This window comes from Acipenser ruthenus, chromosome 3 (assembly GCF_902713425.1).
Source record: "Acipenser ruthenus chromosome 3, fAciRut3.2 maternal haplotype, whole genome shotgun sequence".
Lineage (NCBI taxonomy): Eukaryota > Metazoa > Chordata > Actinopteri > Acipenseriformes > Acipenseridae > Acipenser > Acipenser ruthenus.
The window spans coordinates 64,099,884-64,116,259 of NC_081191.1; the positions used below are offsets into that span (position 1 = coordinate 64,099,884).

Consider the following 16,376-nt stretch of genomic DNA (forward strand, 5'->3'; position numbering starts at 1 on the left):
TGTTAGTGTATATGGCACAATTATAATAAAGCCAGATGTAATACATGTGCTAAATCTAGGACTGTGTTTGAAGGTTTGTTCGCTAGCCAGGAATTCAAAGGTAGTTTTAAACCTTCGAAGGTTCATCAGGTGGCATTCACGCACTGTGGTAAATTCATATTATTAATATTTTTTGTAGTATTGTGACACCTGCTTGGAACTTTGTTTTGCCTAAGTGCATTGCAATTGGTGCTGCTGCAATGCAAGCTTACTGTATATATTGCAAGCAGCATCAAATACGTGTAAATAAACACGTGTAATGTGTTTTTAAACTACATGTGAATGTTTTATTCCATTTATATAGATTACCTGTAAAATAATCAAATATAAACAAGTAGTTATGTTGATGTCACTAGTAAATTACAGGGTGCGAAATAACTGACGGCACCGATGGCAATTGCCGTGCTGCCCAACCCGTTTTGCCGCAGTGCTTCTCCAAATTTAAACTAGCGGCAAAAGTTGCCTCCGTGCCCGCCGTCATTGCCGCCGGTGTCCGTCACCAGCACATTTGATCTACAACCCATTCACAAACTTGCTGAACGTTGACTGGCCCGTTCTGTCACAATTCAATTCTGTCTCGTCATGCGAGAAAATAAATTGTTCTTATGATGTAATATTGTTGCCATTCTTTTTACTCTACACCTCCCAGCACTAAGCCACGAGAACGACGTATCATTGCTTAATAAAGGGCTAACAGAGGGAGGGCCGCTATTAGTTGTAAGACTGAGCTGAATCTGACCATGCTTAAGTTCCAGGGATTTCAGTCACAGAGTTGTTGTCTGGCAGTGTCACTGCAGTTGTGTGGTTTTTCCCCGACCGTGAGCAATGCCAAACCAGCAGCGAATTAAAAGAAAGATGGAAGTGGTGGCTAAAGCGGCAGCTAAGTGTTCCAGAATTGATGTGATGTTCAGGTAGGAAATGGGAGTACAACAACTCGTCCCCCAATACTAACATCAAATAATAATAATAACCGCTATATCACCGACAAATCTCACCCCCTCCCAGTCCCATCTCAGATGTTTAAGTAGTGAGAATTTGGTCCAGTAGCTGTTTATTTATACTGTACATTAAATAAATACTGTTTTAATTTTAATGAATAGAGCAAATTACCACAGTGTATATGTCAGAATGTTCCGTAGGACCACATTATACTAAATGAAGTAAAGTGATCTGTAGGATTTGTGAATATCCTTCAAAATATATATACTGTATATATTTTAATTTACAACCTTGTAAAAATCACCTATCGTATATATCACATTACACAAATATATTCTATGATCATGTGTGGTATAAGGAGATCTGATTCTATGCTTTAAAATTGCAATACTTTCAAACGCAACGTACAATACGCGTTATAACTCCTTTTGGGTCTTCAGCGTATATAAATTGCTAATTTTATATGGACACTTCAATGACTGTTGCTGGGTTATTCCTCCGAAACACCCACGCTAAATATGAACACAATAAGTAAATAATAATTAATTTTGTTCAAATTCTTACACAAGGCACTAGTAGCTATGACATGCGTTATGAAACGAGTTGGAGAGAACACTAGTAATCGAAATACAGTAGTTCTGTTTTTTAACTAGTAACGTGTGCTTTCTTGAAAGGGGATAGAATGTGTATGCTCAAAAGCAGCATCCCACTTTTTTCTTAAATCGAGTGTCCAAATTGAACCATTCAGCAGAATGAATACTGTGGCCCCCAATAAAAACAAATGCAGCTTGCTTTATTGTTATTAATTATGGTATTTTTTTATGAAGAATAATTGTTGTTAATAATTATTATAAATATTATTAATTGCTTAGCAGATGTCCTTATCCATCCTACAAATTAGTACCTTCCTTCTGTAATGTGTTCCGAACCTTCGAAGGTCAAAACGTACCCTTCGTTGCAGCCCTAGTTAAATCCATTATTCAATTGTGATTTCATACTTTTCTTTGCTATTATGCTTAAAGAACACGCTTGCTGCAACAGTGATTAAATCTATTAGCATCATTTCATTGAATAGCCCAGGTTGTGCCAGTTAGTAAATCAGCCCCATGGTATTTTTTTGGTGATATGCTGTTGTGTACATGTGACATGGTGTTCTTGTCTGGTGTGTGTGTGTGTTTTTTGACAAGCCCTGTGTTGCATATGTGTGACAAGGGGGGAGACACCTTGGTGCTTGCTGAAGTACGTCACATCCACGATTTGCTTTGCTGTTTGGAGCGGTTCGTTTCCAAGTGAACTGGAATCCATTTTGTTTCACATTGCAAAAAGTTGAAACAGAGCAAAGTGACAAATGTACCTGAAGAAGTTAATACAAGTTAATGAATATTGTTTCTTGATGTGGTCTATTTGTAAAGAAATGCAGAGAGTTCCTTTTATTATTATTATTATTATTATTATTATTATTATTATTATTATTAGTTTATTTAGCAGACGCCTTTATCCAAGTCGACTTACAGAGACTAGGGTGTGTGAACTATGCATCAGCTGCAGAGTCACTTACAACTACGTCTCGCCCGAAAAATGGAGCACTAGGAGGTTAAGTGACTTGCTCAAGGTCACACAATGAGTCAGTGGCTGAGGTGGGATTTGAACCGGGGACCTCCTGGTTACAGGCCTGTTTCTTTAACCACTGGACCACACAGCCTCCTTTGTTCAAATGTTGGTTTATTTTATTCAATATATGCAGTTTAATTCCGGAAACAAAAAGAAAATGCTCAAAGCAAAACAGTACCGAGCACATCTGTAGGCGCTGCACGGACCAAGTTCAAAACAAAAGCGTAACAAGTCAAAATATGTTAGTAATACTGTAAGTTTGATCATCCAGGACTCAACTCCGCTAATTACCCTTGGCATGTTTGAGCCTGTCAATTATTGACACATTTCAGGCAGTCACACTGTCATATTTTGACGGGTGATGTTTTATGTTGGAATTGCTTTAACCATGTTCCCCTGAAACTTCAGAATAAAAGTGTGTTTTTTGTATCTTTGGTCATAATGTTGATGAGAGAGAGATTACTGCCCTATTGACATTTTGTTATACTTTTACAGGCAGAAAGCAGGACTTAAAGAACTGGAGTTCTTAAAGAAGCTCAACGATGCTGATCCAGATGACAAGTTCCATTGCTTACGGCTTTTCAGGCATTTCTACCACAAGCAGCATCTCTGTTTGGTGTTCGAGCCACTCAGGTAATAGAATTTAAAATAGGGCCCGTTCTGCATTGAGCGTCTGTCTGTCGGTCACACTTCTGGTGAACACAAGTGCCTTGATTTTGCACAAAACACCCTCTAGATTATATTTGGCTATTAAACTGATTATATTTGGCTATTAAACTGACCATTTTATCTGATTTAAATTGATTTTATAAGTATTTTTAACCTTTCAGATACTGTTTTTTTTTTTGTTTTTGTTTTTTTTTTTAAAAAAAATTTGTGTGCACTGAATTTTTTATTCAGAGAAATTTATCACCAAGACCTAAAGGGCATATTCATTCTGAAAAAGGTACATAACTAAATAAGAAGTGTTAACATGTCAAATATATTTTGTGTTTTCAGCATGAATTTGCGTGAGGTTTTGAAGAAGTATGGCAAAGATGTGGGTCTCCATATAAAAGCAGTCCGATCATATAGCCAGCAGCTTTTCCTGGCTCTGAAACTTCTAAAAAGGTGTAATATCCTACATGCTGATATCAAACCTGACAACATCCTGGTAAGTTTAATGATGGCATTTATAGCAGGACCTGGTGATGTATTTAATTTAATGGATGGGGTTCCAATTAAGCCAAAGTTGTTAATCAAGCCCTTTTTATACAGGTGAATGAATCCAAGACAATTCTTAAATTGTGTGACTTTGGCTCAGCTTCACATGTTGCAGACAATGACATCACCCCATACCTTGTCAGCCGATTCTACCGAGCACCTGAAATTAGTAAGTGAATATTTGTAAGTGATTAATTTCATGAGTGCTTGCCATGAGACTGTAGAGGACACTTCATGGTTTGTCAGCAATTTCAATTTGCACACGTATTGGCCAGATTCTTCAAGCTCCAGTTACTCAATTATCGGCACTTTCTTTTTTTTTCCTTTAACCCTTTGCGGTCCATTTATTAATCGCGCGTCAGGCACGCCAGGTCTAATTAATTTTCACACGCGCAGTTAATTTTATACGCGCTGTTTAAAAGTATTTTTTTTCACAGTCAAACGGGTTTAAATGGCCCTGCATATCAACAAAGCACACACTAGGCATCTCCAGCCCCGCCCCACCCTTTCGTTTGCTATAGCGTTCAGCTATGTAAGAAATAAATAATAATAATAATAATAGTCGTACATACTGATCGATCATCTCCAGATCACTCGTTTTATCACCAAACTCCTCAATAATGCGATCCAAGTCATTATTTTATTACTATAACATCTGAAAAAAGCTCTGCAAATGTCCATGATAGTCTCAGTGCGCTGACGCACTCAGCCAGCTTGTTTACTATGAACGCCCCATTATCTGATACCTGATAGCATGTATGACTATTCATGAAATACGCCTTTTTTTTCCCGACTTGTCTCGGCTCCTGTCGCTCCCACTCGGCAATTGAATGGTTTTCTCGGCTTTTTCCGGAGAAAAAACGACTAAACACCCGTTTATTGCGTTGCTATAATGATGTCGGACCCAGTCCGACAAAGGACCTGTGAGGAATAATTGCAATGTCGGACCCAGTCCGACAATGGACCGCAAAGGGTTAAGAAAGGAAAGAACACATGACAATTTGAAGTAAAGAGCTTTGAGACTCTAGTTCTAGACCATAATGTTTAAATGCTGTTTTTGTTTTGTTTTTAGTCATTGGAAAGCCTTATGACTATGGGTTAGACATGTGGTCAGTGGGCTGCACACTTTATGAACTCTACACAGGAAAGATCCTGTTTCCTGGCAAAACGAACAACCACATGGTGAAACTTGCAATGGACCTTAAGGGCAAAATACCAAATAAGGTAAGGGTTTGAGGTGGTAAAAGCCTAGGTCATATGCATAGTAGTTAAGTTATTTTGTGTAAACCTAATTACTATTATACAATTTTATACGGTCTTCAAAATGTCATCTTCACTCCACTGTGGTTAGGAAATTAAACTACTTTGTTTGTTTAAGCTTCCCTTGTAGTTTGTGTAAGGCGTTTTATTTTGGACCTTTTGTGAAGTCCAGTAGATTCTTAAAGTAAAAAGGAAATAACACCTTGCAAGTTTTGACAGTACAAACAGAGTGTTACATGTGTATCAGAAAAATGGCCTTGGTGTTGATCTCAGAAATGCCGACCTTTGACTTCAACTATAATAATTAGCAAACCTTATAGTATTTCTAGTACTTTGACTCCTTTCCACATGTACTATAGATAGCCATCAGATGATGTATTACATTTTCAGTATCCTGTACTGAAAGTCTTCTCTGTAGTCCTGGGCATACTAGACAGGTTTTCCAGTCAGCCGTGTTGTGTGTAGTGTACTTTTATAGACAGCGATAACTCCACTCAACACGGCAGAGCACTAACATCACTGGACATAAGACTTTAATTTACTCGCTTCAAACCAATGTATTGTTTTACCTTTGCAGATGATTAGAAAAGGCTTGTTCAAGGACCAGCACTTTGATCAGAATTTGAACTTCTTGTATATCGAAGTAGATAAAGTCACTGAAAGGGTATGTATTAAACCTTATCTAACACAGTGAGCTGAATTTTATACAAAATGTTTAAGCCACTTTTCAACTAGACTGTATATGGGTCTTGTGGGATAAAAAGGGGTTTGTTTGAAGTGAACTGCTAGTTGTATATTGAGAAATATATATATATATTTTATAGAGCAATGTACAAGAAGCAATGGTTAGGCCTAATGAGTGTCACTTTGAATTGATTTATGTGACAGTTGTGTTAATCAGGCCAACTGAGATGTGTTCAACATTTATTTAATATATTTGTGCTTTGTGCCATGCAGGAGAAAGTTACAGTGATGAGCACTATTAATCCTACCAAGGACCTGTTAGCTGACATGGTGGGATGTCAACGCCTGCCTGAAGATCAGCGCAAAAAAGTCATTCAGGTCAAGGACTTGCTTGATCAAATTCTGATGCTGGACCCAGCCAAGAGGATAAGCATCAATCAGGCACTGCAGCACCCGTTTATCCAGGAGAAAATCTAACCACATTTACGTAACGGCTTTAAGTAAAAATAAATCAACAAATAAGTACAAAGACTGAAGGATTTATTTTTAAGTTGTGACATTTTTTTTCACCCACATTTAATACAGTATATTTTATTTTTCTGAAGTACAGCTAAAGTAGGGATCCAAGAATTTAAGGAGACCTGCTAGATATTCAGTATCTACTCCACATATTGGCAGTTGGGTACCACCCGATTGCCCTGCACGGTTTATCTTTCCTGGCCTTTCCCACTCATCTTTGCTGATGTCGTCAAAAGCTGACCTAGAGTTGTAAAATATTCTTATTAAAAAGCTTAATCTTGGATCCCTGCAGGTATACTTTTACTGATGAATGATTTAATTCCTGTAAATTGATTTGTGCATTGTTCAGATTTTGATTATATAAAGTTGTATTGTAGTTGCCAAGGCTGCACAGAAAAATGAACTTTCTATGGTTGTACAAGCCAGCTTTTACATGCATATTTGTTTTTACAATACAAAAAGTTCTTGGGTTTTTTATTTTATATAAATGTATGTGCAGATTTGGCAACATTGCTTTCTGTAAAATGGCCAGCGTAAATGCTGTTTATATTCACATCTTCCTAGGTGTATGTGTGCAGGCCACAGCAGCATGCCCTTGGTGTAGTCTGTGCCGAAGGGGGTCTGTTCTTCTTGAGCCTGCCAGCAGGGATGGTCTCCTCTTTTAAAGCAGGTTGTGTACCACTTTCAGTACACTGAAGGTAAGCTTAAACCATCAACTTCACTGGTGTTTTACACATTACACTGGCACAGTTTATACTAAAAAGAGGTTTGGCATTAAGGCAGATTGCCCCATGCATGATTCTAATTGGAAACATCTTAAGTTTTGTTCGGTTACTGATTTCAAACCAATTTGTTAACTGTAGTTTAATAAAACGAGCAAGTAAAACATTATTTTGGAAGTGAGGAAGACCTTGATGGACAGCAACGCCTTCAGTGTACTGTTTCTTATTACTTTATAAAGTTTAAAATCTTTACAAAACTTCACAACAAAAAAAATATGTAATTTATATATAAATCCGTTCTTAAATGTTTTATTTTAGTAAATGCATGTTAGGGCGAAACAGAGAATATCTCTGTATGTGTTTTAATTATTATTATTTTTTTTTTAACTACTTTGATTTCATTTAAGTTGTGCACTGTTATTTTAAAACGCCTCATTTATGTAATTGACATTGCTTTTGTTATTTGTGATCATGTTGTCTTTCAATACACACGTAAAGCTTCAAATATTGAGCAAAACAGCTGCTTTTTTTTAAAGCAGTAATTGCTTCTTTGTTTTTTGTACATTTTAAACTTTTGGGGGTTTTAGAATAAGAACCTCACCTCTAGAATGTTACCTAATCAAATTTGTCTTTGCTTATTGTAAACTCAGTAGTCTTTCCCTGCATGTAAAGTGGACCATGCAGATTACTGTACATTTTCAGTATGCGTCATTAAACATCATAAAATAAAGTCTTTTGTGGAAAAACATGGTTGCAGACATTTAAGATATTTTCTTTGTTGTGATCACGCATATCCAATGACCTTGCAAATATATGTATTTGGTAGGGTTAGAATCTTAATATAATAGCTGTATTTAGGCCACCTTTTATCCCATCTACTAAATATTTATAATTGCAGAAATTGAAGGTTCTGCTTATCGTAATGTGGCAGATGCTTTTTCTTTTTCATGAATCGTAGGTTATAAGCACATATAAATGGTGACATATCCTATTTTTTCCTTGTAAACTAACTCGTATTTGTGATGTTTTCTCACTTTTCCCTTGGATGGTGCTGAGAGAGATTGAAATCAAGTTATGCTACTATGTCTGGAGGCACAGTCTACGTCATCCACTCCGTGGTTCTGCTTTGAATGAGACAAGACCTTCACCTACTTAACAAGGTCATTTCAGATGGCATGTGTAGATAAACATGTGGCAGCAAATGAGTAGTACTAACATTATCAACTTGATAAATCTGTATAGGTAAATGTGAAAAAGTTAATAAAGATCTGCAGCCTTTTCTTTCACCTATAAAGTGTATATGATCCCGGAGGAGGAGAAGGCTCACAAGTATTGTGTATTCTAGAAATATAAATACTTCTTTTTCCTTTCTGAGATGCTGGGATTTTACAGCAAAAGCCAGGGTCATCAAGGCAGGGGGGAGATGGACTGGTTATTTTGCTGTCAGATTTTACCACCAAGATGCCTCAACATATAGAGTGCACCTTTTGTATATCTAATCCTTTCCCTCCTTAGGAACATTAAATAAGAGTGGGAGGAATAAAATGGGCTATTCCTGGCTGGAACATGGAAATTCATTTCCGCTATATACTACAACCTTAGTTGTACAGTGTGTAGAAAGAAAAAGGAGTTTAGTCCTTGCTGGAACACGGAAATCCATTTCAGATATACAGTGCTGTTTAAAATGTTTACATGTAAATTATGCGTTTTATTAAACTTGTAGATAATTTCAAATGGCATATAGCAGTTGCTAGAGTGAGAGCATTGGAGTATTCTTTTTTTTGTCAATTTCACTTTTTATAGAGGCAGATATCTCATTTTTTTATTTTTTTAATTGGGTTACGGACTAGTCTAGAGAAGTAGTGGTACATTGCACTGCAATCAGTAGTTCATTGTTGCCTAATAGTTTGGTAACAAACTATGGTAAAATGAACAGTTTCGGTCAAAATATTTTACAAAAGATGCATCAAGATGCTTGTTCATGTGTTTTTTGTATCGTAGGTGCAGTCCAACGGACGACAACAAGAAAAATCAAGACCTGAACAAAGGTTTCTGTCCTAGAAAGAGCGGTTTTATTTAAAGCACTTCTCCCTTTGACATTGTTGTACACTGCTGCTTTAATTCAGCAACTTCTATACCGTAGGAACGTTTGGTGGAAAGTAGCTACCCTACATAAAGTCTTCATAAAGTCGAATGAAACCTGCTGAATAATGTTGCCTTAACATATTGAATTGCATACCGCTTTGTAGTTTTCCATATACTTCTCAAAATGTGACATTTCAAAATCTAACATGAAATACTGTACAATTATTGCTTCCGATAGACCTTTGCGATATCATTTTGTAGTTTCTTTGATTACATGATGTTAAATAAGTGATCTAAATTATGATTTTATTTTTTATATATATATATATATATATATATATATATATATATATATATATATATATATATATATATATATATATATATATATATTTAGCTCAAAGAGCCAGCTGCCCAACGTTTCGACACACATGCAGTGCCTTGCAAAAGTATTCAGATCCCTGACCAATTTTCTCATATTACTGAATTACAAATGGTACATTGAAATTTCGTTCTGTTTGATATTTTATTTTAAAACACTGAAACTCAAAATCAATTATTGTAAGGTGACATTGGTTTTATGTTGGGAAATATGTGATGTGGGAAAAGGTTTTGTGGTCAGATGTATAAAGCATTCAATTTTCAATGTACCATTTGTAATTCAGTTATATGAGAGAATTGGTCAGCGGTATGAATACTTTTGCAAGGCACTGTACGTATATATAAAATAAAAAATGAGGGCTGTCACTCGATTAACATTTTTGATCGGTTAATTTTTGGGCATTAGTTGATTAATCGGTAGATTCATCCCTGCACATTTTTAATAATCATATAGTGGCTGTCCTGCGTAGTAATACATAAAAAAATAATAGAATCTAAAATAACACAAGCACAATGGGAATTTGGTCATTTTCAAAGCGTTTTTATTTCAGTAAATGTAGCACATTTTCACAGAACGACATCAGTCCATGAAAGTGTTTAATAGCAAAATATAATGCACAAGAACTGAGAATGGATTTTTCTTTTTTTGTCTTTAATGCAAACATACCGTATATAACACTTATGGCTCCTTATGAACAACCTTTATTTATTTTTTACATTATATTTAGGGCTTCCGGGTTTTCAGCATTATATAAAAAAAAAATAATAATAATAATCAGGAACATGAAACAGGTAAACATTGGTTAAAACAACTCTCCTACCCATGTTCCACAATATAAACTAGTAAAAAAAAAATGTCAACAGTAATGTAATATTAACAGTACTAACATCAATAAAACAAAACGTTATAGTCGCAGCTTGTGACACTAGTAAAAGACATTTACTCGCCTGAAACCATGCCAGGCCAAATGAAGGCATTGTGAAAAATAAATGCTGCACTGCACAGTCAACTCCTATGAAATGAACTTTGTACATCCAACTTAAACATAAAAATTCCCTTTTCATCAATACTGTTTTAATGAATAAAGTCTGCTTTGATTGTAGTAAATTCAGACATATTTTTCCAAGCTGGCAGCAGACATTGAGGATCATTCTGGGCGTTGTAGAAAATGTAGGAATGTGTGTAACAACAAACCAGATACGAACTGGTGCGGGAAGCCTTCTCGCGTGCATTCTTTATGAGCAGGGGATGTTGGGAAATGGAGTTCAGAATGCCCAGCCAAAAAAAAAAAATAAATTGCCCGATTTTTTTAAAATTGTAAAAAAAGTTAATCTGCGTTCAACTATTTAGTTGATAATTAATCGGTCTGATTAATCTGTTAATCAGAGCAGCCCTAATATATATAAAAATACAATTATACTTTTTTTTTTTTTTTTAATTCTCAATCCTAAAATTTCTAGGTGATGCTAAACTTTTGGCCATAACTGTACTTCCTCTAAAAAGCAGGTCATTGTACTAGAAGTATTTAATGTTTTTAACTGCAATGAATGGTATTTTTCTTAATTGTGTGTTTTTTTGTTTTTGTTTTTTACCTCGTATGTAGGGTAAGTGGCAAGTGAAAGCGGCAGCGGTCTTCATGAACCAGTTACGGCCTTAGGCAAGGCTCTTTGCTCATCCTTAAAGAGACCAAAAATCTACTGTTGGAATTAACTTACAAAATATGTGATACAATATGGAATGCATTAAATGTGAATAAAATGTATGTTTTTAATGAAAAAAAAACTGTTGAATGGTATGAAGGTGAATTTCCTGAACGAGTCAAAGTACCAGTAATTCAAATGTCTTTAAAAGGAAAATGGCACAGTGAAATAATGGAACCAGAACTCGAAACTTGACTGAAACGAGACAAAAACAAAATATGCTTCTAAGTGGGCTGTGAATATCCTACAAAATTGGCTTCAAGATCTCTTACATGTCATCTACTTTCTAAGGACGAGTTGAACAGTCTCCTTAGGGAATTTTATGCAAGATCTGTAAAGAATAAAGACGGAGAACAAAACAGCATATCAAGCTTTAGAAGTAATCACTTTTTGAGTGACCCACCGTACAAAACAACAAAAAAAGTAAATTCAGCAAATGACGCAGCATTTAACAATGCTCATAACATATTCGTAGCTAAGTGAAAGACAAAACACACTTTCCCCCAATAACCAGCAGAGCTGGAGAAACTAAAAAATAAATAAAAAATAAAGTTCCTGCAACGCCCAAAGCGAGCATCCTCTCTGACGTTGCTGCTTTCACCTGTAGTAGTGCCCCTTCTGGATGTACACCAGTCAATACAGTTCAGTCAGAGCATGTTTCTTCAAACTGCACAATATCTGGGTATGTTCAAGTGAACATTTATTCTAAAAATCACTGGTCTATATTTAAAATTTTAGCAGATTTATTTATGTAATTTATAAAGTTTTAATATGTATGTCCATTAATGAAATAGTAAATTGGCATATAATAAATAGGTTAGTATATTTGATATACATACATTATTTACTTAATACACATTTTAATCAATATTATATTTATGAATAAACTGCTATTAATGTATTAAAATAAAACGCTTTTACTTTACTTTTCACTGGAACTATGTCTTGTGTGTAGTGATATTTACTGTTTTTGGAAACTTTTTTTTTTTTAATTTGCTGTGTTCATTTAAAAAGTAAATAAATCTAATCATTTTATAATCGTATGTAATATAATAGCATGAAGGCACTCCAGGGGCCGTTTTTATCTGGATAATAGTCCATGGGCCAAGACCAGAATTTTCACATATTGGTACCACCTGAGGTGGCAAAATCTCATTGTGATTTTTGTTAAGGTCTATGTCTATGGATTATATTTTGATATGATAACCATGGCAGAGTGGCAGCTTAGTGGTAGTTTACAGCATCTGAACATATCCACCCTCTCCGAGTGACATTTTCGCAACTGGATAGGCATTATGATGTATGAAATGATCAGTCTGGACTTTTCTGAATATCATTGCACATATGCTAGACCAAGGGAACACATGTATTGACATGATCAAACTATTAAATGTCATCAACATAGTCTTGGAACTGAGATGTGGTCATTTAAATTTCGAAATCGCACCCTGTTTTTTTGCCATTTTTCCAACACTTGGATTTATTTTGTTATGATTCAGCCATAAACATGGCTGTCACACTTGTTTTTTTCACTTTATCCCATTCCCCTGTTATTCAAGTATATGTGGTGCAAAAATTGTGCAGAAATTTAAAAAATTGAATTATGGGCAATTCCAGCGTAACTGACGTGGCATTCAGAATTTTGGAATTTCACTAAATCAATCTTGTTATAAACTATAAACATTAACTTATTAATGTGTTTAGAATGTAACTGCTACCAACATGTTTAATCTCTTTAGTTTGGGCAATTTTACTATGTACTGTATGTGCTGTGGGAGTACATGTGTAATGGACCAGGTCGTTACCGCAGTTGAAGCAGGTAGGCAGGCAGGCGAGGGCCATAATGGAAACATGAAGACACAGAGATGTGGTGAACATGGCGCACTGGCAGCAGTATTTATTAACAATAACACAAAATAAGCTTTTGCACGCTACCAACAATGGTAAAACGTACCGAAAAATAAAGCAAAAAGAACACTGACAATAAATTGCGCGGCTCCTCAGAGAAGATGTGCATGGCTTTGCAGTAGCCCTGATCAAACTGATCAACAGGTTTTTATACGTGCTCCACCGAGACGCACCAACCAGCTTAATTAAAAGCTGATCTCAGATGGAGCGTGCACATACACATACTAATTTACAATTAATTAAATTCACAAAATATATACAAAAGTAATGTACAGGGCTTTCACCCTGTCATAACGTCATTGTGCTAAAATGACAGTTAATACTTTACAAGTCAGAACTTGGACTTACCTTGGTAAACATAAACTGGTAGGTAATTAGAACAGCACTGATACTTTTCAATGTAACATTAGTATCTTCATTTCCACCAGGTTATGGTCATGTTTTAGTAATATTAACCAAACAACATAGTTTTGGCTGTATAATGCATTCTGTACATATAAACCGGTTTAGCAACACATGTAACTAGTGTACAGTTATGAAACTGTGGACAGCCAAAGACTTCAAATAAAAAGGTTCACAGCAAAGGAACATATGATATACACAATACAGTTTTTGTAATAATAAACCCATACTTCATTCAAGTGGCCTGCTTGCCTTTGTATCACCCACATCTGGTCTGCTACCCTTTTTAACCCCTTACCCTACTATAAGCTAATTCCTGCTGAGCTATGCAACATTTTAATTTTCATCATCATCAGAGTCCCCCAGTTCGACTGCGACCTCTTCGTCTTTTTTTTTCTGGTTACTGCATGTCTGCAGCTTGCACGTGTCAGTGCAGGTCAGTCCATTCACAAGGCACGTGCAGCTTGGCAATTTACAGGAACGCACACACTTGCATGACAACAGCTCCAAAACTGCATCTGGAGCTGGTGGTGCACACATCCACTCAATGACAAGATTGCCATCATCATCTGTCGTCCAACCACACTTTTGGGTCTGGTACAATTGGTTGGTTCTGAAGACAATGCCTCCAAATGGCTCTGGTAGTTGGCCCAAAGGGTGTTCAGAAAGAGACTTTGCATGGTTGAGGCTGACTGGACTCCACTTCTCGCTTGGCACAGAAAAGCTGATAGCGCAGTTTATTGACTGCACTGGTGCGGGTAGTCGGCATGTAGAGGTGGCAGGTGAACTGCTGTATCTTCTCAAACAGTTCTGGAGAGACTTCCCATGACTCGCCAAGTTGATTGAAGGAATCCTGGTAGGTCTTGTCCTTTCTCAGCTGTTTCAGGGCACTCAACTTCCCATGACCTCCAAAAGCGCTCGCAGTGTCACAGCCTGTGAAGGCATGTAATCCAATTAGGGCATTACATACACTGCCTCCCACTGAACTTGCCAGTTTGCCAATGTCGAGGAACCTGGTGTGGTTCTGTGTTCCACACTTCAGGTACATGGAGCAAGGTATGTCACTCCCAAAGCCAAGGCACATCTGTGTATTCAGCAGTAATTACTGTAGCCTTTGACCCTGTCTCTGCAGCATGCAGTGTGTGCAGCAGCATGCGAGTGTCAGCTTCTTTTTATGTAGACCTCAGCTCGATGACTTCTTCGCAATGGTCTCTGGTGATCTTGTAGCAGACCTCCTCACTTGTTGCATAAAGTGACTCGTCCTGTAACCTCTCCATGTACTTCGGCAACTTCCATTGTTCCACCAAGAACTTAATGAGATTAGACTTGTTGGAGGAGCTGCACACAAACTTTCTCCATTGCTGAATTTTGTAAGCTGGTGCAATGTTCTTGAACTGAAGGCTGGTGCTTGACCCTCGATTACATCTCTCAGCATCTTTGATGGATGTCTTCCTGTAAACATCAAACACCACATCAATCCTCTGACTCTGTGCACCCTCATGCAGTATAAGAGAAAGGGGAGATTCTTCCAGCTCTGCAAATGTCTTGTCATTGCCCTTCATCTTCTGAACCAAGCTCACTCCATCAATGATGTAGGTTGATGGGCCAGGGATGTCTTCTGCTGGAGAAACGGTTTTCTCCAACTCCCTAGCAAGTGCAGCCTTGTTTGTTTAGCGTAGGGATCCATCACCATTTGCAAGTGCCCATGGCAAAGGTCCCAGCAGGTGAGCTAGGACATCTCTCATGTGCAGCTGTCTACTTTGGGCAACAAGGACCATGTGCCCAAACAGGTCTCTGTCAGCCTTGAGGACAACTTCCTTAGCTTGACCTCTGCCACTGGTCTTCTTTCTGTTTACATGGGAGAAGGTTTTCAATTTCTGTTTGCCATCTTGTCATGGAATTTCAGAACTGGTGGATATTCTTCAAGGTGCTGCTTCTTGAAATTCTGATACTCTTCTTCTCCAACTTTATGAGCCCTGAGAAGATATCTGGCCACATCAAGGGGGGCTATAACACCAGTGGATAAGCTTAGCAACTCAGCCTGATCATGGCGCATTGGATTCAGCCAGCTGTTTTCCATCAGGTCAACTAGCGATTGGACATCGGCCTCATCTTTGTTAATTCTGGGCTGTTGGAGATCTGGATGAGTCAGCTGGGTGTTGCTCTGGCCTATCATGTCTTTCAACTGCCTGAGATACATGCTCCTGTACTCTGATGTAAGATAGTACTTGCTCACAGCTCCTGGATTCAAGCTGAATCCTTTTGTTCTGCCTGGTGTTTGTGTGTCTTTGTTCACTGTTTCCTCAATCGTCTAGTCAACAGGGATTTGCCCAAAGGGGTTTTGGGGCCCAAGCTGTACTGAAAAACCACCTTGCATGAAGTGGGCATGTATGTCTGGGTGTTCAATGGGCAGCTGGCTCATCTGTGCATAGTAGTATGGGAGGTAGCGGGCATAATTTAGTCTGTCATAGGCAAAGCACCATGGTATCATTGCACGAATAGATGCCAGGTGCAGCATCCAGTCCCCCTCTTGTGATACTCGAATCAGGCCCAGCAGAATCTCCACCATGTCCAGATAGGACAGCCAGAATGTTGACAGACTTCCAATTTCACATCTCAGATAACTGAGGTAGTCTCAAAGAGCTCCATAATCCTTGCACATGAATGCTTCTCGACCTCCTTCAGTGAAGATTTGGAGACATCTTGGCACAGGTTGGTGATGATTTTTAGCATTTCATCCATGTGGACTTTGTCATCAAAGTGGGTGTCTTGTAACCATGAGAGGAAACCCTGCCATGTCAACCTCATGAGTGCTTCGTACACCAGCTTGTGAAATCAGACTGCCCAGTTGTATTTGCGACCTTCCATCACCGCAGCAACTGAGCCTTCTGCAATTACACCAGACTCAATGCACAAATCTTG

At 37.5% G+C, this 16,376-nt stretch overlaps 1 protein-coding gene across 3 annotated transcripts in view; it reads left to right on the forward strand.

Annotated features, from left to right (window-relative positions):
* LOC117394409 (serine/threonine-protein kinase PRP4 homolog) overlaps positions 1-9,389 on the forward strand; it is a 30,292-nt gene extending 20,903 nt beyond the window's left edge. The window contains exons 10-17 of one of the 3 annotated variants that reach the window (XR_004663453.2): positions 3,085-3,222; positions 3,589-3,742; positions 3,847-3,961; positions 4,865-5,016; positions 5,630-5,716; positions 6,010-6,953; positions 8,038-8,137; positions 8,979-9,385. Coding sequence is in view for 1 of the 3 variants with exons in the window: in XM_034921132.2 (XP_034777023.2) it covers positions 3,085-3,222; positions 3,589-3,742; positions 3,847-3,961; positions 4,865-5,016; positions 5,630-5,716; positions 6,010-6,213 (850 nt within the window). In the remaining 2 variants the exon portion in view is untranslated. Of the gene's footprint in view, positions 1-3,084; positions 3,223-3,588; positions 3,743-3,846; positions 3,962-4,864; positions 5,017-5,629; positions 5,717-6,009; positions 7,724-8,035 lie in introns of those variants that run through there. The other 2 variants (XR_009319925.1, XM_034921132.2) reach the window with 2 other exon arrangements.
* The last annotated feature ends 6,987 nt before the right edge of the window (positions 9,390-16,376 follow it).